We start from the raw sequence: 26,238 nt of genomic DNA on the forward strand, positions 1-26,238 counted from the left end.
TTCTGAAATTATTAGAGAAGAAAAACAGACTTGCTTTCTTGAAATGGAATCTAGTGGCAACCATTTTTAAAAGCTGTTTACTTCTAAGTTTATACATCAATTTATGGCTGGAAAATGGAAACTGACATACCTAAATCAAATAAAACTGTTTGACTTTCTTCTCCGGAGCTTCTGTTAGTCCTTACTGCATCTCCAAATTGAGCAAAAAGCAAAAAAGAGCTAAATGATAGGGAGCAAGACATTGGGAAGGAAAGACAACCCAAAACATAATGAAAATACAATAGCAATAGAAAACCATTCCTAAGCCATGTTAGGCATAAGATTGGTTTGGAATAAAAGTATAGCATTGGATAATTCTCTAAAAAAGAGTTTTTGTTTGTATCTAATTTCTACCTTTTGTGACCATACTAACATATAGTTCCCTTTTTGCTCTGCCACCATCATATTATAAATAGGAAAAGAAATTTTTAGAAATGGTTATGTACACAAAGGTGTCATTTTGAATTCTAGATGGTTGAATATCATTAACAGCATTTTGGCTTCCCTAACAACACAATCCTTCTGTAATCAAATCAAGTAAGTTTACTACAGTCAAGGACCAGAGACCAAAACAAGTTAAAAACACTAATGGATTAATCCTTCTATATAAATTACAACAATTGGAATCATTGGAATATATTTTTATGGGAAATTAAAACAAAGTCTCTCTTAGTTGTCTGGCTTAATTACATTTTTGCAACTAACTGCAATTAAATTTTTGAACACTAAAGATAAATTATTATGCCTTTAAGTTTTTTTTAACTTGGAAACTAAATAAAGTTTGACTTCTAAAACTTACATCTTGGAATGACATCAGTACAAGGATTACTAATATTGCTGTCTTCCTAGCTAGACAATTTTCAAAGTAAGTTGTTGGTTGATATGACATAATAATGTCATATCAACTATGCCTTATATGGTCTTTTATACCTTATATGGTCTTTGGCAAAGAAAGATAAAGACTCCTGTAAGCTGAACTTGATTCTTAGTTATTTCATAGGACAATATGCAAATAGCTTGCCATTGCCTTCTTCCATGCCTTTATTATGTTTATGACTGATGAAAATAGATTGGATAAGATGGTCATAGTAGCTGAGATGTTGGTGATTTCAACATAAGATATTGCTTTTTTTTTATCTGAAAGGTATTTCTTTAGATCTGTAATTTTACTTATTCCAATGCCTGTGGTTACTAGTCAAATCTTTTAAACTAAACTTTTTGCCATTAAAAGCTGAACTAAAACCAAATGGATTTAGCATAATATTCATAAAAGCCAGCAATATCAAAATGATTTATGTCAGAGATAGAAAATAAGAAAAAAAAAAGATATTCTGCTTAGGTATTATTCCATCCTAGACTGCTAGGCAATCCCAGTATATATTAATAGCATAGACTAAGGTTGGGTAACAGTCTAGTACTCATTGTTCTCGTGATCCTTCTGAAGTTCTCCTTCCAAAATTTAGTGATTCAAAACCAAAGGCTACTTAGGTGGAAGATACAATGAGGATGTACCCCATTGGTTTGCCTAAATCCTTGCTTTATGTCAAAAGATTCTGTACTATTATCCCCAAATAAGATGGTTTTCTTTCTCAAAAGTACAAATCAGAGATGGGGGAACAGCATTGCTATGGATTTCCTGTACTCTTGGTTGCCCTTGTAAAATATGACTATATAAATAAGGAAATAATTGCTGGTATTATCCCAGATCCACCTTCCCTCACTGACTAAGCTAGAGAAACTACCATGATTTACCCAAGAGCGATTTTGTGGTTTTGTGTATTTGTATCCTGAGTTGCTTAGGGAATGGCTGTGGTAGAATGTTTCTACAAAGAGGGAAGTAATGTGATGGACTACAATTATCAGGTTCCCAGGAAGAAGGGAGCATATTCCAAAAAGGGAGGTGATTCAAGAGATGAGCACAGTCCCAAGCTGGGTCATATGAAGAAGAAGAGATTTAGGATAGCCATTCCCTAGAACTTTGCATTAGGTTAATAAATTTAGTCTGACAAGATTCTATCTGTATGATGTAAGTAATAAAAAACTGAACGTTGGCCGGATTTTGTTACAGTGCTCTTGGGCTAAGTCTGACAGTGGCCCAGTCAAGTGCCAGCCCTAGGAGAGCTTTCTACCATCAGTGTTCCCAGGGAAATCCACTGCATTGTATTAGGGAGCTGGGAATGGAGATTAAAATCCACTTTCATCTTCATTTTAAAAGGAGGGACTTCCAATCAAGTGTATGCTATAGTCAGAGGGATCTCAGCACTTTTTCTGGAGTTTTATCTTGATAACTGTTTAATTACTACTACTGGAATAAAAACAGTGATTATCTTCTATTTTGCTGTCAAAGGGGTTGGTTGTAGATCACTGGGATGGAACTATCTTCTCTCCAAGGCAACAGCTTCAGTGATTGAGGAGTATGTCTGTTTTCATAAAGAGTTTGGAGTATATTGAAAAGATATTAAAGCTACAGTTAATTCAGAATACATTTAAGTACCAGAATAGAATATGTCAGATGGAAGTCCATGGAAGTCTGTTGAGACATCCATAACTGATTTAATGATGTATAATAAAACCATTTAGGACAAAATTGTAGACTTAGAATTTCAGTGTCATCCATCAGATTTACATGTAATGGAATTTCGAGAGCAAGAGGAGAAAGACAAAGCTATCACTTTTGTGGAAGCTCTAATACCTAGAGTATTATTCTTGCAAGAAGAATTTTAATCAGCTGAAAACTAAGAGAGCTCATCATGTTTCAGCATTTCCATTTTGTTCCTCTAATAAGCATTAGTTATTTATTGTTAAGTTTATTGTATTTGCTAGAGGGATGAAATATTCAAAGAGCTGTTGAATTTCAAAGGACAAAGTTTTATGTTATGTTATTCCTCGAAAACAAAAATGTGTTTTGCATTGTGTGAGAGAAAGTTTCAGAGCTATATTACATATGCAGCAAATCTTATTCTTCGGTTTCTGGACAGAAGCCAATGATCTGTTCAAAAAATCTTGCCGATGAAGAAAAAAGTCTTATTGTTTTCAGTTCTTCCTGTTGTAGCATTGGTGAAATAAAATTTCTACAAGTTTTGTTATTGTGTCTGTTAATAATTCCAGACAATATTTCAGAAAAATGAATAATTTGGAATTAGCTAGTCAGGTAACAAACAACCAAATTCAGAGAGCACCAAGGACTCCATAGTGTCTACTAATAGACCACTAGCTACATTCTATGAAATTTCTGGACCCATAATGAGAAAGAACAACATATAATCTGTTCTGCAATGATGATTCTGAGCCTCTTTTTGCCCTCTACTCTACCTCAATTTTTTTTCTTCTCGCTGGGACACACATATTTTATCAGTGCATTTAGCAAAAATAAACATTCTCTCTACTTTTTTCCTATGGTTCAGGTGCTATAATTTATCACCATCATGTGTTTGTTAAACTGGATAGGAGATGGAATAGAGACTAGGGAGAAGGATATAACCCTAGTTATAGTAGTTGAGGGGTCCAAATTTAATTGTTGTATTTGTTATTTTTTTTTTTTTTGTTTTTCACCTCTCATTTTCTTGGGGGAGTAAGGGATTCCACATGGCTTCTGATGGCATATTTGTATACCCAGATTGCAGTAATAGTAATAGTAGTAAAGTTGGAAGGGACCTTGGAGGTCATCTAGTCCAACCCCCTGCTCAGGCAGGAAACCCTACACCATTTCGGACAAATGGCTGTCCAGTCTCTTCTTAAAAACTTCCAATGTTGGAGCATTTACTGCTTCTGGAGGCTGGTTGTTCCACTGATTAATTGTTCTCACTGTCAGGAAGTTTCTCCTTAGTTCTAGGTTGCTTCTCTCCTTGATTAGTTTCCACCCGTTGCTTCTTGTCCTGCCTCCAGGTGCTTTGGAAAATAGCTTGATTCCCTCTTCTTTATGGCAGCCCCTGAGATATTAGAATACTGCTATCATGTCCCCTCTTGTCCTTCTCTATATAGTGATTCCTTTTTTCTTGTTCTCAGATTAATTCATTTTAAGGGCTGTTTCTTTTATAACATGTTGAGACTGGAGTCTTCTAAGATAATCAAATATTATTTAAATTTTTAAAAGCTGTTACAGAAAACCCTAATGGAGAAGGCATACTTAAACAATATTTGTAAATCTAAAACAATTATTGCAAATTTGATTAGTAGACTTTCAAAGCTGATGTCTGGTAAAGAAATGTAAGACGAATCATTTTAAAATTCTCATTATTAGACTGGAAGATCAATATTTACAGACTTATATTTAATTATTTTCAGCACTGGATCATGTATTATCTGGAGAGGATCTCATTCAAATTTCAGATTGTAATGTTCATCCTCTGTCCAAAAACACTACTGGCTCACATTTAGGTGATTGTCCACTCAGACTCCCAGGATCCCTCTTACAGCTACTGCTATTGAACCAAGTTTCACCTACTCTGTACCTGTACATTTGGTTTTTCTTACCTAAGTGTAAAACTTTACTTTTCTCTCCATGGAATTTCATTTTGTTAGATAGGGCTCAGTGTTCAAGTCCATCAAACTCCATCTGGATTTTGAGCCTATCTTCTGGGATATTGGCTGTTTCTACCAAAACCCCAGAATTCATCATTATGGATGGTGATGATGGTGATGATGATGATAATGATGATGATGAAGAAGAATTATGATGAATTCCTGGGGAAGTCATCATAACTGATGTAGCCACAAATTGTATCCTTGCAAAGGACATTAAATATAGGCACTTCAAAGGGACAAGGTTGGAAATACTTGGTGAGTGACTCCCTTCAAACCTTAATATAGCAAAATGAAGATTCAAGACATGTATATGATGGCATTATCATGAATTTTTTGTGCTAGTGTCAGATGTAAGGAAGTAATTTTCTAGGTGTCATGTTGACCACATCCCAATGCTGTGATCTATTTTTTTATTTTAAAAGGTCATTTTTTCTTACATGTCATTTTAAATAAATTAATTGGATATTAAACAACTTTACAGAGATCTACTGTTTATCTGAAGATAAATTTCAATACTTCATATAATGCTGTGAGAAATATATTGAAATCTTTGAGTTTCAGATATAACTTTATCCATGAATATCTTACATTAAGAGATAATTTTACTTTTAAAATAGTGAATGAATTTTGTTTTGAAGTAAAGTAGATCCATCATATTTTTTACTTTAGAACAACTTAGATGATCATTCTACATTTGAACTGGTGGGAGGTTCCAACAAAGAGGATTTTTAATAAATTTAATCACTTTTGACAGGAATTATTTTGTATATCAGATTAGTTTCCAGGACTTTTTTAAAAAATACCTTTTTTTTTTACACCTCCTCCTTGGTTTTTTGTACATTTATTGTTTGTTTTTCGTTCCAATTAGTTATAATCAGTCCGTATAGAACATTGAACTATTTTCATTTATTCTTTGTTTACATAACATTGAATAATATTTTACCATATTTTATTACATTTATTTTGGTACTATGCATCACATATATATTTCCTATCTTAATATTTAATATTAAACATAATGTGATTATTTGTATGTTTTATTTATGTAAGGATTTTAGATTCCTAATTTATAAATTTAATATTTCAGTTAATTTGCTTGTAACCTGTATGGGAAGATTCATAATCATAATTTAAAAATATTATTTTATGCTGGTTTTGGATCAAGTAAATTAAATCTTATTTGACAAAATAAGGAAAATAACTACCCTTGAAGTAGAAAAGTTGGGACAGGATTTTTAAACCAAAAGAATTTTGTAATCCCTGCTATTGCTGAAATAATCCAGAAAAGCCAGATAATTAATATAAAATTAAGCCATCAACCAATAGTATAGAGAACAAAAATGAAATTTATAATATAATACAGCAGAAAGGTACTAAAGACTGTAAAAAGCAGTGTTATAACTGTATTGATAACTCATATTGAATATTCTAGAAATCAAAACTAGCATGACAGTTGGTAAATATGTATGAATGTGTAAATGTTTGTATGCATGGCTCAGATGGCTTTTAGCTTAGATAATGAACAATAACATTTGTAAACTTGCATATCTTTGTATGTTTCTAAATTTGGGGATCAAAATAAACAGGCAATGCTTTTTCTATATTACTCAATATGGCAGTATAACTTCAGTAGTGAATGTTTTTTGAACTATTATATTATGCCAAATATTTGAATTAGTAATTATAGACTGGCCTGTTTTGGATGAGTTCACAATTTCCTGCCTGCCATCCTCTCAATTTTGCCTCATTTCATTTGTTTAACTTTTTAAAAAGTGAATTGATCTTTCTACAATTTCCTGCTAAATATTGTAAGTAGTGCGATGAGGGTGTTGAAAGAAAAATATTTATCAGGGTCCAGTTCAAGCCAGGAATAAACAAAATGGAGACTGCTTTAGAAAGAAGGTTGTAGTTTATTGAAGAGCAGAATCAAAAGACATGTGGCTCTGGAACAGCTGACCACATGTTGCTGGGAGTGGTGGGTTTTATACCTTCTTTGACTTTTGTGTTTGGAGTTGTTCTTCCTGTTCCTGTGGCATGAACTTTGACCTGAAGTTCAGTGTGCCCTTTTTGTATTCTGATGGTGGTGGGTTAATCCTATTATGTCCTAAAGGTCATATCCTGCTTCCCTGGGGCTGGGGCTGATGGCTATATCCTGTGTTGGATGGGTGAGGGGTTGCTGATTCTAATTCTATCACTCTGCTATTGTTAGCTATCAAATCTTGCTCCAAGGGATTTCGAAAGATCCTGTCTTGAATGGGTTTCTGCAGGCAGTATTTGTTCATAAATGGGACCTCAGTCTTTCTGAATGGGATTATCAAATCTGCATTTCTACAGAGCTGGCCTCTGCCTGGGTCTATTAAGAAAACTGGGCTTGCTTTTCTGCCTTTAAGATCCTTTGGGGAAATACAATATTCTGCTTTTTTAATATTCCCCAAAATATTTCCTTCTCGGGGAGGGGTGCTGTCTTTCTACAATAACAATGGCTACATCAAATAATATTTTAGATTCAAAGGTGAGAGTACATAGCCAATCTTGGTTAGCTCAGAAGTTGAGATGTTGAAAAATATCCTGGGAGAAGACAAAGTCAAACTTATGTAACAGTGGTAACCAGGAACTGAATTTGATTTGAGGCCATCTTTATCTTCTTTTTTTTTTTAAATTGTCTTGTTAGGCATTCTGAGATTTCTTTATACACCAGAAATGAAGTTAAAACCTGGTCAATTGTCTATGGTAAAGACTGTAAAATCCTTTTTGTTTGCTAAATTGTTTCCTGCTTTATAGTTCCGAGTATTGTCATTCTAAATAAATAGCAATTCATCAACATGATGCTTGGTAACCTCTTATTTTTCTCCTTTTGTTTTGTATCTTCTGCTTGTTGTTTGCCCTGGATATTTTTGGAACACTTTTTTTCCCTTTGGGGACTAATCAGAAATAGATATGTGCATTTTCATGTATTCTGTATTCAGCAGTGTAACAAGAAACTCTCAGCTTTCCTGAGATGGATTCTGAAATCAGCTGGAGTCATTGAAAATCGCCCTTGGCCACGAATCATGATTACATTGATAACAACAGCTGTAATATTAACTATGGCTGTGTTCAACATGGTAAGTTTAATAAGATTTTCTTCTACTTAATTGTATTGATTTGTTTATTCATTTTGGGCATGTTACTTTCAGTGATGAGAGAAAAGAAATATGTAACCTGCATGGATTAAATTCTGTTTTTATTGCTTTCAATGCGTTAAAATAATTTGTATTTTTTATCAGAACAATGTGTCAGACAGAAAGCTTCTGATAGGTTGAAAAAATTATACAACTTTATAGAAGCTTTTTTCCCCTTCATGAAGAAAACATTGGTCTTTTTAAAAAGAGCAACTTATTTAACGTGATCAAAACTCCTATTTCCTTTTATATATTCATATGTTGTTATTTTGTTCAGATTCTGTATATTTGACTGAAACCCTGTGAAATTTCTTATTTTTCTTTTCTTTCTTTTTTTTAGTTTTTCTTGAATGGTGATGGTATTGTTGAATCTCTCCCCATTCTTAATTCATCAAATATAAGTTCTCCTGATGCAAGAGATCAGACAGCCTGGTATATTCAAAGCAACCATTTTTTCTTACCAGTAAGTTTGTATCTTATTTGCATGATCCGTAGCAGATAAAAATGGTGCCTATAAAATGATTAAACCCTCTGTAGAAAGGCTTTTCCATGCAAATTATTTATTTTTTAATTACCCTACTGGTTTTCTCCAAGGAAAACAAAAGGTTACACTGAAGCTAAAGGTTACACTGAAAGTGTCAATATACTATCTGGAAAAGTAGTATCTCATTAGGCCTTACAGACTAATTTGTTTCTTGTTTACTTTGAAGAAATGCTTGACTGGGTTCAATGAGACTTAGGCAGGACTGCAATTCAGTAGTCGTTTAGCAACCACAGTTGGGAGCAGCAACTTGGTCATTAAGTGAAGCAGATGCTAAATGAAGCTGCAACTGTGGTGTTTTTAATCTTACTTCAGTTTTCCTTTGTTTTACGGACCTGCAAAGATCATAAACATGAGGATTGATTGCAGAGTGACGTTTTCATTACCGTCATAACTGAACAGCTGCTGCATGAGGCAGTCTGTAAGCAAGGACTACCTGTATTTGATTATGCCTGTGCAAATCATTTCACAAGATGCTCTTTTATGAAGCCACAAAGCAGCTATTCCAGGGGAAGTGTCTTCTGTAAATGCATGCTTGGAAATTTTGGGAGTTTTGAAGCAGCTGAATCTAGCAGATACAAAGACATGATTTGTCCATAAGCAAAATACCTCACTGAATTATTTGCACGGCCCTGGTCCTATACTTACATGAAAATCACTGTTCTGTCATAGCCAGTCTACATGGTTTCATTCTACATCTCTGCGGTAGTGTTCCAAATCTTGAAGCATTCCTGAAGCTCCAAGTAAAGCATAGTTATTATATGAGGAGGACCTGTCTAATTGGTCCTATTCATCTCATTTCAAATCTTTTCAGTATGACCACATTAATGAGATATGAATTCTTGAGAAAGCCATTCCCACGTACCATGTTAGTATAAAATGGAATATTCAGTCTCTTTAATTTGATGAGTCAAAAATTCTTCAAAGAGAAACTAGCAAGTCAGGGGAAGGGGTAGTGGAATCTTTCATCTAGTCCTCTAATTTTCTATATAGATAGAATATTTGAATAAAAAGTGTTCAACCCTCATCCCATTTATTATCTGAAATAATACAAGCTAGGCACTGTTTTATAACCAAAAGAATTGGGTCCTGATATTTGATTTCCAAATACCTATTTGGTTTGATTTTTCTTTTCTAGTATTTTATCTACAGCTGCATCCTGGGCCTCATTTCTTGTTCTGTTTTCCTCCGGATAAATCATGAGCTGAAAATGGCAATCATGTTGGTTGCTCTGATTGTCTACAATGTAATTCTTTTACACACACACGGCTCTGTGCTAGATAACTACAGCAAGTTACTCTATACAATGGCACCTCTAAAAAGGTAGGTCACTAAATCAGAACCATTGTTTATGTCCTGGGGAGCTGGATGGCATGGGACGCCAATTGCCTCCTCCGTGTTTTTTCTCTCCTTGTAATGCTTAAGAGAAATGGCATGGGACCCAAATGACTATTTTCTATGTCTCAAGGATCTCACCAACATGGTACATGAGATGAGAAGACAAGGAAGAAAAAATAGCCCATCTTTAAAGCTAGAGGGTGGGTAAAATCAATTCTATTTAATTTAGATAATTGATGGTAGCTTGGTAAGATTAGCATATTAGACAGGGTAGTGTAAATTAGAAATCAAAAATAATATCCTTGTTTATTTAAGTCATTAGAAATACTCTTACGCTAGTATTTGTGTTCATAATCCATTTATGTGAGAAACTAATCATCTCCACAAGTGATGAGCTACTTTTATTTTTATTCTACTACAAGCAACATTATATGCTTCCTGGTGTTCCATGCTTTATTTTGACACATATAAATAATGACTTAATTGGCTCCATCACAGCCCAGCAGTCACTCTGTGAATGAGATGGGACAGGCTGCAAATTTGATAAATAAAATAAAAGAAAGTGTGTAGAGAAGAGCAACAAAAATGATAAAGGATTTAGAGACTAAATTGCATGATGAATGGTTGAGAGTATGTCTAGAGTCTCTAGAGCAGGGGTAGGCAACCTTGGCACTTTTATGACTCATGGACTTCAACTCCCAGAATTCCTGAGCCTCAGGAATTCTGGGAGTTGAAGTCCACGAGTCATAAAAGAGCCAAGATTGCCTACCCCTGCTCTAGCCTATCAAAGAGAAGGGTTATGAAGATATGATAACTGTCTTCCAATACTTGAGGGAGTGTCACAGAAAAGAAGGGATTGACTTATTTGCCAAAGCACCAGAGTGCAGGACAAGTAATAATGGGTGGAAACTTGTTAAAGAGATGATCCAACCTAGAAGTAAGGAATTTTTTTCTGACAGTGAGAATAGTTAGTCAATGGAATAGCTTGCCTCCCAGAGTTGTGGCTGCTCTATCACTGGAGATTTTCAAAAATAGACTGGCCAACCATTTGACTGGGATGGTATAAAGTCTGGATAATATAAGTTCTCCTGCCTTGAGCTGGGGGTTGGACTAGAAGATCTCCACAGTTCCTTCCAGCCCTATGATTCTATGTTCTATAATAATGCAGAATGAAATTCTTAATGAATCACTGATTTTGGCAATCCTGAAATTGCTACAAGTTATTAGGTAATTATATTTTGTAACTTTTGCTGCTATGAAGGAGGGAGATTTTGTGAATTTTTAGCTTAACTTGACTGGACTGGAAATATATTTTCCCCCAAATTTGCTTTTTTAAAAAATTTCTCATGAGAATATTTTTGCCACTTTCTGTTTATTTTATATAGTTTCTATATGGGGAAACATTCAGATACAAAATTGTATATACCAGTAAATTGGCAATCTGAAATGTTACCATTCAGGGAAAACTGATTAGGTGCATATAATGAAGTGATCCTGAGTTTGTATCAGAATTTTTTGTGCCGTGAATTTAAATGGGCATATTCAGAATCTGTAAACTGATTTTGGTTCCCTGTGATCAAAATACTTTATTTTTACAGGCCAGGGATCCTGAAAGATCTAAAAACAATGGGTTCTGTATCTCTTTTTATCTTCTTCATCACATTGCTGGTACTCAGCAGACAGGTAAGTCTCTTTCTAGGATTTTCATTCTACTTTCAGTGCTCTGCATGCCCAAATTGTCTAGTACAGTGGTGGCAAACCAATGGCACGCATGCCAAAGGCGCCACTCAGAGCCCTCTCTGTGGTCACGTGAGCCTCGCTCTTTGGCTAAGTTTTCACAGGAAAAAAGCCATTTCTCAAGTCCCTTCTTAGCCAAAACAAGCCTCCAGAGGTCACTCTTATTGAGAGCAATCCTGAAAAAACCAGGATGACAAAGGACAGCACAGTTAGTTCTGAAAATGAAATTCTTAAAGTGTGGAATTCTTTGCCAAATAATTTTAAGTCAATGAAAGTATTTGGGATTGCTTTCCTTACTTTGTTTGGATCATCTTATGCTTGTGAGCAGTTGTTTTCAGCTTTGAATTATATCAAATCTGACACCAGAAACACACTAACAGATGACCTGAGTGCTGCATGTGTTGCTCTCAAACTTACAAAGTATGAGCCAAGGTTAGACAAATTATCAGCAAAAATCACATTAATTGTTCAAAAGCATGCCAAATGCAAACTTTTACCTTTCAATAAAAAGTTGTTTGTATCATTGAAAGCTTTGTTATTGTATTTTTCTTTTAAGACAAAAGATGTTAATGTATGAGTTGTTTTTTCTAAACTATAGCCTCAGCATTCAGGTTAAATTGCCGTGTTGGCATTTTGCGATAAATAAGTGGGTTTTGGGTTGCAGTTTGCGCACTCGGTCTCTAAAAGATTTGCCATCAGTGGTCTAGTATCTTGGTATTACCATTAACAGAGAACATGGATGCAGCTTAGGTATTTTCAGGGATCCCAGCCTGGTCTACTTTACTTTAGTAAAAGTGTTACCTAAAACCAAAGCCATGGTGGGTGATAGAAGTTGTGACTTGGAACATAGAAGGAATACACAGTAAAGTGCAATAGTTAATGAAAGATATGATGGAAATTAAATAGATGTGGGATTTTTGTGAAACTAAGAGAAAGGGGAAATGTGTAATACCTGATCTTATGGAGCTAAATTGAATAAATGCAGGGAAGGGAAGCTGTAGGTTTAACTATGAATGAAAGAACATTATCTTAGAAAATATTTCCTGGTGTCATCTATGTTATAAGTGTGCATACAAGTAGGAATTCAAGTTTAATGGTGCTTCCGTGCTATACTCTGATAATAAAAGTATCAGAAATTAGTTTTTCAAAAACTTGTACAACATTCTGAATGAATGAAAGCTAAAAGAATACAGTTACTCTATTAAATGTAATGAACGGTTGGATAGCAACAAGATGAGAGAGCATAGTAGAATTATTGGGCCATTCAGAGACTCACAAATTAATAAGATGTGATTGATGGATATCAGTTTTAAAAAAAGGTCTGCCTCTTTCAAATACATGATTTACATTTAAGTCTATTCATGCATACAGAAGGCAAAAGAAGGAACTGTGGGTTTGTTGGTGTTCTCTGAGCTTGGTTGTTTTCTTGCAGATGTTTCATTACCAAACTAGCTAACATCATCATTGCTAAAGGAAGTGGGATATGCTTTCATTTGATTACACTGTTGTTTAATGTTAGCTTGTTTGTCTGAGCTGGTGGTTCCTTGATTAGGGTATTGTTTACTTCTTGATTGTGATATATGATTTGTCTGAGTGGCATACTTCTAGGAATTCTCTAGCATTTTTTCACAGTTACTGTGTTGAAACTATGGTTAAGGTTGTCCATCTATTTTGAAATTAACAAGTATTTAAAGTATATTAAATTAAATTCTCAGACAAACCAGCCATCAACAGGCCTGTAAAGATAAACAACATCTACATACCATTTAAAAGAGATAATCAAAATGCCAGAAAAGGAAACAAAAAGATCAAAGCACCCACTCCCCAGCAATCAATACCCAAATGAGTAGAGAATAACATTAAGATTAACAATAGACTAACAATCAAGAAGTAATAATACATTTTTAAGTGTGTATATTGGATGGGAGCGAGAGTATGGTATGTTACTTCAGGAGAAATGTTAGGTGTGGCCAATTAGGAGAACTATGTTACATCCAATGGGGATATATACATAGTAAACCAAAAAAAGAGGTGATTAGGAATGAATAGATTGATAAGTGAATATAGATTAAAAATAATTAAAAGAAATTATATTGAAAGAAACAACCATTTTGAAGGAAGAAGATTTCATTGGTTTGGTTATATAGCGAGAAAGAGTGAGGATCAAATCAGCAAATAGATACATGAAAGAAAAAAATCATAGGTTGAAAATCATACTTAGAAAGCTGTGGTTGGATGGAGTTCATGAGATCCTCAAATAGAGCAAAGAGAAATATGAAGAATAAAAGGCAACGCATAAATTGGTTTATGGACTGGGTGGAAAAAAGTATGGGTTGTTTTACAGATGGAGATGGCCTCGAAAAGGATATTGGACAACTGTTAGATAAACTATAGCTTAGCCCTGAAAGGAATTGACTTTGGTTGTTGGAAGCTGGCATGAAGTTGCAAAGATGTCTCCCTTGACAATTCACAATCTTTGTTTAACAATGGCAACAGGGACTACAGGGATTGCTATTGCTAAATTATATGGACATGTGACATTGTAATCCCCATTAGCAGCAGAAATTCTAGTCTCAATTGCCATCATTACATGAGGAATATCTGTATTGATTGTACAACTAAACAATCAGGTAATCCAAATTTCAATTTTCATTGCAGTTATTCCATTCCATAATTGTATAATTAAACAAAGATTTTTTTCCCATAGCATTCTAACACTGATTTGAAATTGAAACTACCAGGGCTGTGCACTTTCCTGTTTCTTAAAAATATCCTGTTTATTGCAGTAATTTAGATAAATTGGTTTTCTATTTTTAGTAATTCCATTAGGTGCTGTTTTATAAACATCTAATAAGGATTGGAAGAGAAGGTGTCTGTTTTCCTCAGTAATTTAGCCTAAAGTAACAATGAGGTACTAAGATATTGCAATGTTCATTTTTATGATAGATACAGAATTGAGGAAAAAAATCTCCTTGATATATTTTGTATTATTAAAGCCTATTCTGAAACTTTATTGTACATGACCTAGATATTCAAGATGGCCCAATTTGTAACCGTTCATAAGTCATAACTATAATTAGCACCTGAACCTGAGGAGAACCTGCTTTCCTTAACAGATGAGACTAAAGATGCACTTATTCCAGAATTATATTTCTAGATGAAGAAATCATCATCATCATCACCTCAACAATAGTATAGAATTTTGAAATTATTTATTCATTTTGATCCGTAGTCCAAATCTGCCTTGCAAAATACAATATTCTTTATCTTGTGAAAAGAGGCTACTGATGCCCTACATCACTGTCAAGATGGTTGAATATTTCATTTCAGTTTCTCTTGGTGATGTATTTGAGCTTGCTTTCTTGATGGAAGTGGTATGTAAGATGCAACCATTGGCATTGCTGTTACTAGACATTTTTTTATCATTTAAGACTACCCAAACTTTCAGTTTAAAAAGCATGATGGGCTTAGCTCCTTGGAATTTAATTGAATTATAGGGAACCAGGGACTGGAGAAATTATTAAACATGAAAGACAGGCCATCTGCACACACACACACGCGCGCGCGCGCACACACACACACACACACACAGGGTGATCACTTTACAACTAGAAAGAACACCTAAGAAATGTGCTGACATTCATACTTTAAAAAAAAAACTTCAACAGCAAATTCTCTTTTATCAAATGGAAATGAGAACTGATAGAAAAAATGTAGGGGAATTATATATTGTGGTTAGAATGTAAGATTTGCTAGTCTTGTATCTATTTTCAATCAATTTCACTAATATAAAGAAATAAATTTATATTAATAATAAATGTTAAATAAAGTTAATAAATAAATATTTAAATAAATATTAAATAATAGAAGAAATAAATTTTAATAATATTTGAGCTCTTTTTTTCTGAATACCATTCATATTACTTATATTGTATATTTCTTGTACAGTTACGAATTTTGTGCATGTCTTTCTAAGGTCACTGTTGTTTTCATTGTGTTTTCTTTCAGAACTATTCTTTTTGCTATAGCTGCTTAGAACTATGACAGATTTATGGCTTTGTTCTGCTCTAGTGTAGTACAAAACTAAGGAAAACCTTACATGGCCAGCAGGAAGTAGCAAAAGACTATTGAGCTGTTGAATTTGATCAAGATATTGTTCTCCTGTAGCCTACTCAATTATTGTTCTTAGGGTGTACTACCTAATTGAAAGTCTTTTTATCACTTTGGAAAATTGAATACTGCAAAGAAATATGTTATTAAGCTTTAAGTGGCCTCTTCTTTCTCAAAGACAGAGACTAGGCAAATGGAGTGTTTTAATTTGCAATCTTGGTATTAGTAGATAGAGACTATAATTCTCTCCCATTCCTCCTAGGTTTGACCTTATTGCTATATTGCATTGAGCTTTAGAATTTAATATGGTTCGTGGACAGTTACAGGCAGTCCTTGCTTACTGAACGCCTCATTCAGCAACTGTTCCAAGTTACAATGGTGCTGAAAAAAAATCTTTATGACCAATGCCTGCCTTTTATAATGTTTGTAGCATCTCTCAGTCACATGATTGCTATTAGTGTCAGTGTCCCATACCTGATCTGTTGTTTTCCTTCTTTTTTTCCCCTTGCAAGTGGAAAGATTAAAGAGGAAAGAATTACAAGCGAATAAATGCAAACACAATGAGAATACACATTGAAAGGAGTGTGGTGATGCTTGAGCAAATAGCACAGTATATTCCTCCATTTCTCTCCAATGTGTAAAGGGGGGGAAACAGGTCAGACAAAGTGGAAATTGTCTACAGAAATCACTCCCCCTGCCCTTGCTTGTTTAAGCAATCTCTCTGCTCTACAAGAAGCAAGCATTTTTTGTAGGCAATCCCTCCCGTGTCTGACTTGGTGTTTTTTTTTTACCTCCCCCCTCGCAGAACTTAGTGACCAATCTGCTTAATAATGGAGCTGCCAATCTTAACTATGGTTGCTAATCAAAGACTGTCTATGTAGAATTTGCATCATTGTTGATTACAACACACATTCTTCAGTTCGAAAATCATTTTTGTCTCACAATATTTAATACATATATTACAACCTGTTCAGTGTTTGGACAGTGTTGTTAGAGCACCACCCTTTGATACAGGAGGCCGGGATTTGAATCCCAGCTGGTACCTGCCTTATTAAGTTGTACCTTTGTCCTTGGACACATACACATCCCACTTTGGATATGAGAGTGACACAAACTAAGTCTTACTGGCTTATGTCACTCCATGTTTGCACAGAGAGCTTGCCAAATTATCTGAACATGCTACAGAACGACTAGATAAGCACTCCAAGCTTTAGGAAGGGTCTACTTTCTAGCACTTCCAACAATATCAGACTAGCCAGTTTTTTAAGTTCTTCAGCTCCAGATTCCACCAAACCCAAGTTAACAAGACCACATGAGATGTTGGGAAACCAAGACAATCTGATTATAAATGCGCTACAAGAACAAGTCATACATGGATGAGTCAAGAGAACCTGAAATTAATGGAATACTACTACAATAATATTATTGTAGTAGTATGAGAAGGGATATATGAAATGTATGAGGATGGACAGAATATAGATGGACAGAATACCTACAGTACATCCACACTGAAAAACAGCTTGTTACCCAACATTTCAACATAGTGAAGAGGAAGTTGCTCACCTGAGATAGATCAACTAACATTGCATCCCAGACCCAAGAAGACCCAGAAGAACAAGTACATGTGCCACTGGTACTTGAAGCTGGAACATTATTGTCACCCCTCCATTACAGAGCACAGCAGCTAAACTGAGATGTAAAATCATGGATTAACAAGCTACAGTCAACCTTCAAGTCAGATTAGCAGGAGTCAGTGGAGATGTACCATCATATAGTACATTAGAAATACCAATAGAGCCAAAAGAAATACTAAAAGAACCAATTGGCTAAAGAAATAAAAAAAAGTACATGAATGCCCAGCAGGACTAATGAGCCAGCTGCTAGCAGTAGACTCCCATCAGACTAGCTGTCACAAGGAAGGTCAGTGTTGATCATGAAAAACCTGAACAAGGGAATAGCACCAGCCAATAACCTGCCTTCCCACAACATAGTAAGTCCTAACTTATATCATGGCCACTACACTACATGACTATATGGGCCAGTACATTAGCACAGCACCAAACGGCACAGACAACAATCAGACTCAGAACACAAGTTGCTCATAGATAAAGCAATTGGCCAAAACTCAAAGTCTAGACAGACCAAGCTGAACACAGCCTGGATTGACTACAAAAAAGCCTATGACTCAGTGAAGATCCACACACATGGAACTTTGAATTCCTGGCACTATACAAAGTCAATAGGACACAAGACATCTTCCTCAAGAACTCAGTGGGATTGTGGAGGATTCAAGACAGCTCACACAAGTGGCCATGATCACCATATACCAAGGTGATGCATTGTCTTCACTGCAGTTCTACATAGACTTGAATCCCTTTGGATGATCACAAGAATTGGATGTTGATACAGGTTCAGCAATGGAACTATCATCAGCCACCTTCTCTACCTGGATGACATCAAGCTATAGGCTAAAAGGAAGCGAGACATCAACTTGCTAATCCACCTGATATGGATCTACAGTGAGGCTATTAGGATGTCATTCAAATGGAGAAGTGTGGCTGGATGGTACCAGAGGAAAGGTAATTAAAACAGATGGGGTGAAACTCTAATGGACCACATAGCAGACATTCAGACCAACTACAAGTACCTTGGTATCCCACAGTGTCATGAGAACCACAACGAGGAGGCAAGCAAAATAGCAACATCAATGTACCACCAAAGGATAAGTCAGGTCCCGAAGAGTCAGGTCAATGGGAAGAACAAGATACATCCTATCAGCATATATATCCTGTCAGTCATAAGAAGCTTCTTCAACGAAAAGCAAAATATTTTCAAAGGGAAAAAAATGAAGAAAGTCCAATTGCCTTTTGGAAAAACCCTTAGAGACAGATGGGAAATTCCACATAAATTTGTGGAGAATAAAATTAAGATTATTAGATTAGACTAGACTAGACTAGACTAGATTAGATTACCTTTGGAAAAACCCTGAGAGACAGATGGGAGATTCCATAAAAGTTTGTGGAGAATAAGATTAAGATGACTAGATTAGATTATTGTTACTTTTCTGTGTACACAAAGGCACACACTAAAATGAAATTCTGATGCCTGCTTTTAAAAGATACACAGTATATATGAAGTACAAAGCTACTACAGAATCTAGTTATTCTGCTTTGGATACCACAAAGGTATTGTGTATTTTCTCTTTCTTTCTCTCTCTCTCTCTCTTTCTCTCTCTCTCTCTCTCTCTCTCTCTCTCTCTCTCTCTCTCTCTCTCTCCTTCCTCTCTCCTTCCTCTCTCCCTCGTTTCCTCCCTCCCCATCCATCCATCCATCCATCATACAAACACACACAAACAGTATCAGATTAAAGAATTGTTTTGGACACTACATTTGTAATTTTTATGAGAATATATTTAAATCTACTTTTCTCAATGAAGCTTAGGTCTCTGCAGCATTAAAGTCTGATCTTGGTCATACACACTGCAAATTATAGATCCACACCTAATGAACATAGATATTAAAAATTGTTATCAAACAATTCTAAATGATATTAGCTATCTTGGAACATTCTGATCAAATTAAATTTATTTCTGAGGACCAGAGGATAACTATATGAGATTAGGTGGATCCAACTGTAATTATTGATCAATCATTGAATAGAGAGAATGTATTTGAGCAAGTAGGTAATCTCTACTTTTTAATTATAATATTAAAATCTCCCTCTCCTTTCCTCAAGAATATTTTAACTGTATTTATACTTTTTTGTCCAAATTTTCACACAAGAGTTACTGGTATCTTTTTGTTATTTGAAATTGCACATGTGACCCTTCTCTTCCTTACTGTTTGATTTTGATCTGGAATAATTACATTTCACAGTTAAGCCCTATTTGCAAAAGGCTTGTTAGTATTTACTGATAAAATAAAATACTGTAGAGTTTTGTAGCCTTTTCTCAGTATTATATAAATTGGTACATATTTGAACTGATGCCTTTGGTACGTAATGTCTCATCAGTTTTGTCTGGACAGTTCAGGTGCTGTCTGAGGCAATCAGTTATTGAGCTTTTGCTTTAGGGTGCCCTGAGTCTGAATGAATTTGGTTGCACAGAAATCCAATTAAAAAACAAACTTGGTTTGAGAATACCGAAGATATATATATAACAAGAGAAATAACTTGGTATAACAACATATCTCAAATATATTATTAGATAAAACAGATGGAGTTCACTTAAACTAAAACTAGTTGGGTGGTTTTGCCTCTTTCTCTAAATAGATCTCATGTAGGGGGTCTATGGTTGCACACAATAAATTTAATGTCTTCATACTTCTAGTTAAAATGGAATAAATTTTGACAAAATAGCTTGTGTTTAATTTAGAATGTGATTGACTATGTAAATTGTCTTCTGGAAAACATCAAAGTAGGGGTTTCTTTACAAAGCATATGACTGTCACATTCATTAATTAATCTAATCAGTACTTTCTTCTACTTCTGTCACAGCAGTGTTAGCGAAGACTGCTTTTGTGACCAAATTATTCTTACAGATTTTAGAGTTTTGAGCTGCATAGAAATGTCACAGTCCTTAGAATTTAAGAAACCTATTCAGCATTCCCTTTGTTGCCTACAAGCGAGTGACTTCTAATAAATACTGAATTTTACATTTTAGTTCTCTGTATCTCTTTTCAAAGGGAATAGGAAAATAAAAAACATCATACAGCTGCGATGCCTCTCTTAAATACTGAGATATAGGCAGTTTTGACTTAGGACCATTCATTCATTGTCCCCTTGAAGTTATGGTGGTGATGAACGAGGAAACTTATAACCCATGCCCCAAAGTTATGGCCATTGCAGCTCCCCATGGCCACATAGTCAAATTCAGGTGCTTAGCAACCTATTCATGTAACTGAGGGGTTCTCCAATTCCACCAACCCACTTATCTCTCCCATCATCCATGCTCTTTTGGTCCCCTGCCATCCTGCCCTCCGCATCTCAGCTGGCCTTCACCATCTACTTGCTCCTGCTGCTGAAAGGGCGTGCCCAGTCCAGCTGCTGGGCTGGGTTGGGACTGGCTTTGTGCCTCAAGAAAGGGTGGTGGGGAGCCAAAAGCAGTTTTTTTTTCCTTTTTCAGAACACAAACCAAGCTGCACCCCCACCCAGGAACACTTTGCATTTGGGGCATCTGGGTGCACAGCGGTTCAAAAGCTGCTTGGGGCTCCACCCATTTTTTTCCTTTTCTTTCTGTTCCCTTTTTTATGCAGTATAAAGCCAGTCCCAGCCCGATCAAACACTGAGGCTGGGAATGTCTCATCTGCAGCAGCAGCAAGAAGATGGCAAAGGTGGTCTGGGATGACAGAGCACGGGGTGGCAAGGGTGAAAGGGACTGGGCTGGCATAGCTGTGGCTTCCTGGGACATGGCAAACACCCCAGAGCCACATAGTTTTGGGTCTGCTTGCTGACTTTCGAGGCAGGGTGCAGGGCAGCCAAAAAGGCAGGTGGAGAGAATTGGTTGTTTACCTGATTCAAAGTTCTGACAGTCACCCATCCCCCTCCAGTCATGTGACCACTTATCAGGTTCTTTCTCTTATGGCTATTTGCAGCTTCCCACAGTCACATAACTGCAGCTCTGCTTAAAACAGCAGGCGATAGCTTGGTAGGAAGCCTTTGCTCAGATTCATGAAGCACACCAATTGCACCTTTTTCTAAATCATTAATCTTGTCTCACTCAAGCCTTAGTCATCCTACATGTGGACTGACAGCAGAACACTCTCCCCTTAAGACCATTTGGAAGCTGCAGACGGTTCACAAAACGATGATGCAGACTCTTAGGGGCATACGTTGGTACAGCCACGTGACATCTCTACTACTTGCACAGCACTAGTTGTCTATAAGGAGGCAATTCAAGATGCTGATTGTGACCTGCAAAGGCCTTCATGGCGTAGGCTCTGATTATCTGAGGGCAGCTATTCTCCCATCAATTCTAACTGGTAATACCTTATGGGCCTTCTTTACAATTGTGTCATTTGATGGGACCTTGGTGACATCTCTTCTCTGCAGTAGTGCTGTCCTATAACATAGCATCTCCCCAGAGGTTTGAATTGTTCTTCAAAAAGGCCTCAAAGATTTAGTTCTTTCCTCAGATGCTGAATCAGAAAAGTGTTTGTCTTTTGGGAAAATTGTATTAATGTGCTGGGTGGATTAGTCCTTGAGTTATCACATTATTTTTTGTTCCCAGAGTCATTTTAAAATGGGCAGCTTTAAAAACTAGATTTATAAATAAGTAAAATATTTTTGAAGCATTTCTTTTGAAGAAAGACTTTTTTATCATTGACTATATAAATAGTAGATTTCTTTATTCTGTGTCATTACTTTTATTTGGCAAATAGATTAATATCAAGACTCATATTTTATTCTCCCTATCAACAAAAATAAAAAAGTCACTCTAAATGAATTCAAGTGTGACTGAATTTCTGATTCAGTATCATTTGCATTCATTATTTTTTTTTAAAGCTGGATATTAAATAGCAGCCTCTCTCCCTTTTCATTCCATATGTTTTCCCTTGTTCTTTGCATTTTAGAGAGACATTTTTCTTCTTTTCATTATGATCAATGAGAGTCACGGAAGAAAATTATTCACCATTCCTTTCTGTTTTTTATTAATTGCTTTCTCCATTCTCTCTTGCTCCTATCCCCTCAGAAGCTTATTTTCTTTGAACTTTTTTCAGGCTATTTCAACAGAATAGAGAGGACGAGTATAATAGTATTTCAGGGAGATGAGATATTTCCACTAACACTTCAAAAATGCAGATGTCTCTCTTTATTTCCTGTAGTTGTCTTTTCCATTTTTTTCACTGACTGTTCCAAAAATACATTGGGAAAAGATTTGAAATATGAAACTGATTTTCCATTGGATTTTCCTTTCTCAAGCTTCCTTCCCAAGCTAGCTTTGAACAGTTATATAAATTGTTTTAATAATAATAGTTTTTAGCTAGGTTTTTATACTTGTTGATGTACTTATTAGCTGTTTTTAGTTCTGTTGTGCACTGCCTAGGATAGATGGATGGCTATATAAATTGGTTTAGTAGTTAATAATAATAAAGTGCTTGGGAACTTGGAAAGGACTCGATAGGTGGGTAAAAATGCCATATCCAGATTGAACACTGGCTGACTATGCCACAAACCATAATAATACCTGCAGATAATTATATCACTCCCCCAAAAAGTCTGACCTAGATTCTTTCTTTACTTATTATTTAATTGGATCTGAATCACCCCTTGCGGCTTTCCCTTTTAAAAAATATACATTTAAAATCCTTAAGGAAGAACAAGCAAGAAGGAGGAGGAGGAATTGACTTTTTTAAATAACAACTCTCCATATTTTGTTGCTCTCATCAGGAAAAAAGGGTGTTAGAGACATATCTACTTATACCGTGCATTAATCAGTAGCTATTTCCTATTTTATTTATTTTCTCCCATTTTTAATCCTGTTTCTGTTTCACCTTACTTTTCACTGTGCTCATCTTATTATTATTTTTAATATTATTTTAGTTATTTTTAAATCTGTGTTACTTGTTTTCAAATGGAAATCAAATTATTACAAGGATTCTTTACATCTTAATTCGCATTGGGTGTTTTTATTCATATACTTGACCATCTCTCATTATCTGGGCTGACTTCGAGCTAAGTTAAAATAGGATTAAGTAGTTCAGGATTATGCATATTATGAGAACCTAGCTATTTTCTCAGGGAATTGTTTTGTTATGTGGCTATTGTAATAAGCAAACCCAGCTATAGTGTCCTCCTTCGGTATTCTCAGTGGTGTATTCCTCTTTTCCCTTAATTGTTTTATTGGACTCCTTGTTCAGACTTAACATTGTTCGATATATTGTTAAGTTAAGCATTCAGTTCTTATCTGATATATGAGATTGTAGCTTGAGATATGATAACACAGCTTGCACTTGCCATATATTGTAGAAGTGGTATAATATTGTATATAGATAAATGGATACAGTCCCTAAATGGATCAGGATAAGAACATCACTTGAATGTATATATAAACAATATATATTTCTCTTTAAAACCATCTGATAGGACAAGATGCCTATTGTTTCTTTACTTCTGTGTCCTCTTTGTAACAGAATGAATATTACTGTAGGTTAGATTTCCTGTGGAAGAACAAGTTCAAAAAAGAACGTGAGGAGATTGAGACGATGGAGAATTTGAATCGGCTTCTTCTGGAAAATGTACTGCCTGCTCACGTGGCTGAACATTTCTTGGCAAGGAACTTGAAGAATGAGGTCAGTACATCTCACTACATCTCATCTTATGTTAACTGACCAGATCAATTTCCATAGAGCAAAAGACAAACCACAGACTGTAGATTCCCTGCCCTAGAAAGTAAGAACTGGCAGAATAGCTTAACTCCATATCTGCTTGCCATTTGTGAGAAGACAGGGTTGAAAAGGAAAAATATGGCAATTTTTTTTCTGGTACTCGAACACTGAGTATGGTACTCTAAAGTAGCGTTTTTCAATTTCAACAACATTAAGATAGGTGGACTTCAACTCCCATAATTCCTCCAGCCACATATCTCAAAGTTGCTGAGATTGAAAAACACTGCTCTAGGACATTGTTACCATTTGGATTTAAAAAATCACTGAGACATGACCCTCTTTTATATCTGTTCATTTATAAATAACATGTGTCTCTATGTGAGCATTTGAAGTTGCACAGAACCAACAGTATACATTTGAAGTCACCAGTTCTTGGGCTCATAATCGCAAGCAATCCTTAAAAAACAAACCTTTGTGTTTCTTGCAAAATCTAACACAAAATAACATTTCTATTAATTACTCACATGCATTGAAAAGACACTGCTCTGTAACCAGGGTGTAGAATATATCTTCAAAGGCAATAAAAAGATCATCTATTGGCTTGAGGGAAGAAGCAAATCATTTGTGAGTTGGCAGTTCCATACAGTCTCTTGCAAAAATCCTGAAATTGTACCAAATTTTAGCCATTTTAATTGTAAAAAATATTTTAAATTACTTGGGCCAATGACTCCTTCTCAGTGCTAGGCAAACCACTTCTGAAAAACCTTGCCAAGAAAATAGCGAGGACTTGTCCAGGCAGTCTCCCAGAGTAAAAAAAAAAACCTCACCTCAAAGGCATAAAGCCAGAGCCAGTTTGGTGTGGTGATTAAGGTGCCAGTCTAGAAACCAGGAGACTGTGAGTTCTAGTCCTACCTTAGGCAAAAAGCCAAGGGGGGGCTTTGAGCCAACCACTCTCCCTCAGCCACAGGAAGGAAGTAATGCAAACCACTTCTGAAATCTTGCCAGGAAAACTGCAGGGATCTGGCCAAGCAGTCACCAAGACTAAAAAAATAAAATAAAACTGACTTGAAAACATTAAAAAAAAATACTGTTTTAGTCCATTAGCAAGCATCCACCTGCTGACAGTTTTCCTAAAACAAAATCCTTCCAAGATACAACACTTCAGTATAATTTTTCTGCTTTAGCATTTTCTAAAACGATAAAATCTGTTTTTCCCTCTGAAATTTAAAATATTGTTGTTGCACTGGGAATTTCTATAGCCTTTGAAGATGACCTGCTTTGTGGGGAAAGTAATTCTCTCCCAGCTACCTGTTTTCATTTCCATCTGAAACCTAGGTATTAACAGCCATCAGCAGTCAGTTTTCTCTTGCCTGGCCCTGACATTTAGAGTTTTATTTATATAGTTTCCAGTGATCCAGTGTTTGTTTACTAGGGTTTTCAAAACTCTCAAAAGGGACAATTGTCACAGTATGAAAACAAGAGCAAAGTTCCCCTCCTTGAAGTGTTAAAGTAGTTGCAGGCTTTGGAAGGCCAGACTCAGTTGTTTTAGAGGCAGTTTTCTCTGCGTTCTTTTGGGTGCACAATTGCTTGATTTTTTCTAACAGCTCTGGAACAGGTTTTCTTTTGCATATACATATATGAGCATAGAAAACTAGGAAAAGTCTTCAAGGCAATTCCTTGGGGCTTTCCAAAGAACGGGGATGCATTAACTCTTTAGAGTGAGATACCATGCTCTTGGCAATGCACTTTGAGAAATGTCCCTTCCAAATACATTGCATATTCCTATAATTTACTGCTGAAATTTCTTCACTCCAAGTGTTCACTTGCTGCTTAGGAAGACCTCTATCAAGCTTGCTAATGTAATATCACCAGATGTCTATCTAGTTGGAAAGAATTCTGAATTAAGGCGCAGTCTCATGACACAATATCTGTCTTATTAATCTGTTGCAGCCTGCGCAACAGTAACAGACAACCAGCAATCTACTTGCACTAGGGCAGGGGTAGGCAACCTTGGCTCTTTTATGACTCGTGGACTTCAACACCCAGAATTTCTGAACCAGCCATGCTGACTCAGGAATTCTGGGAGTTGAAATCCACAAGTCATAAAAGAGCCAAGGTTGCCTACCCTTGCACTAGGGCCTAGGCCAGGGGTAGGCAACCTTGGCTCTTTTATGACTCGTGGACTTCAACTCCCAGAATTCCTGAGTCATAAAAGAGCCAAGGTTGCCTACCCCTGGCCTAGGCCATATCACTGGAAAAGGCAATTATGTATATGCACACAGAAAATCCTAAGATGCATTGGCTTTGTTCCTCCACTAAAATGTATATGGAAGCACAGCTGTGTGGGAACTGTATATGTAAATGGTTTTGGACCAAAGTTTCTTTTCAACGTTCTGTGCTGGAAATGCTAAACAATGTCTTGATGGTAAATAATTTTGACTTCCTTTGGCAAGAATCTTTTTCA

At 35.8% G+C, this 26,238-nt stretch overlaps 1 protein-coding gene across 4 annotated transcripts in view; it reads left to right on the forward strand.

Moving 5' to 3' along the window:
• The window catches only part of ADCY2 (adenylate cyclase 2), a 132,036-nt gene that overhangs the window by 95,041 nt on the left and 10,757 nt on the right, over positions 1-26,238 (forward strand). For 3 of the 4 annotated variants that reach the window (XM_039329248.1, XM_039329246.1, XM_039329249.1), the window contains 5 exons: positions 7,530-7,667; positions 8,065-8,187; positions 9,404-9,588; positions 11,202-11,286; positions 23,580-23,738. In XM_039329248.1, coding sequence (XP_039185182.1) covers positions 7,530-7,667; positions 8,065-8,187; positions 9,404-9,588; positions 11,202-11,286; positions 23,580-23,738 — 690 coding nt within the window. The remainder of the gene's footprint in view (positions 1-7,529; positions 7,668-8,064; positions 8,188-9,403; positions 9,589-11,201; positions 11,287-23,579; positions 23,739-26,238) is intronic. The other variant, XM_039329247.1, reaches the window with a different exon arrangement.

Source organism: Crotalus tigris, unplaced genomic scaffold (assembly GCF_016545835.1).
Source record: "Crotalus tigris isolate CLP2741 ecotype Arizona unplaced genomic scaffold, ASM1654583v1 scf7180000024391.5723578, whole genome shotgun sequence".
In the NCBI taxonomy this organism is placed as follows: Eukaryota; Metazoa; Chordata; class Lepidosauria; order Squamata; family Viperidae; genus Crotalus; species Crotalus tigris.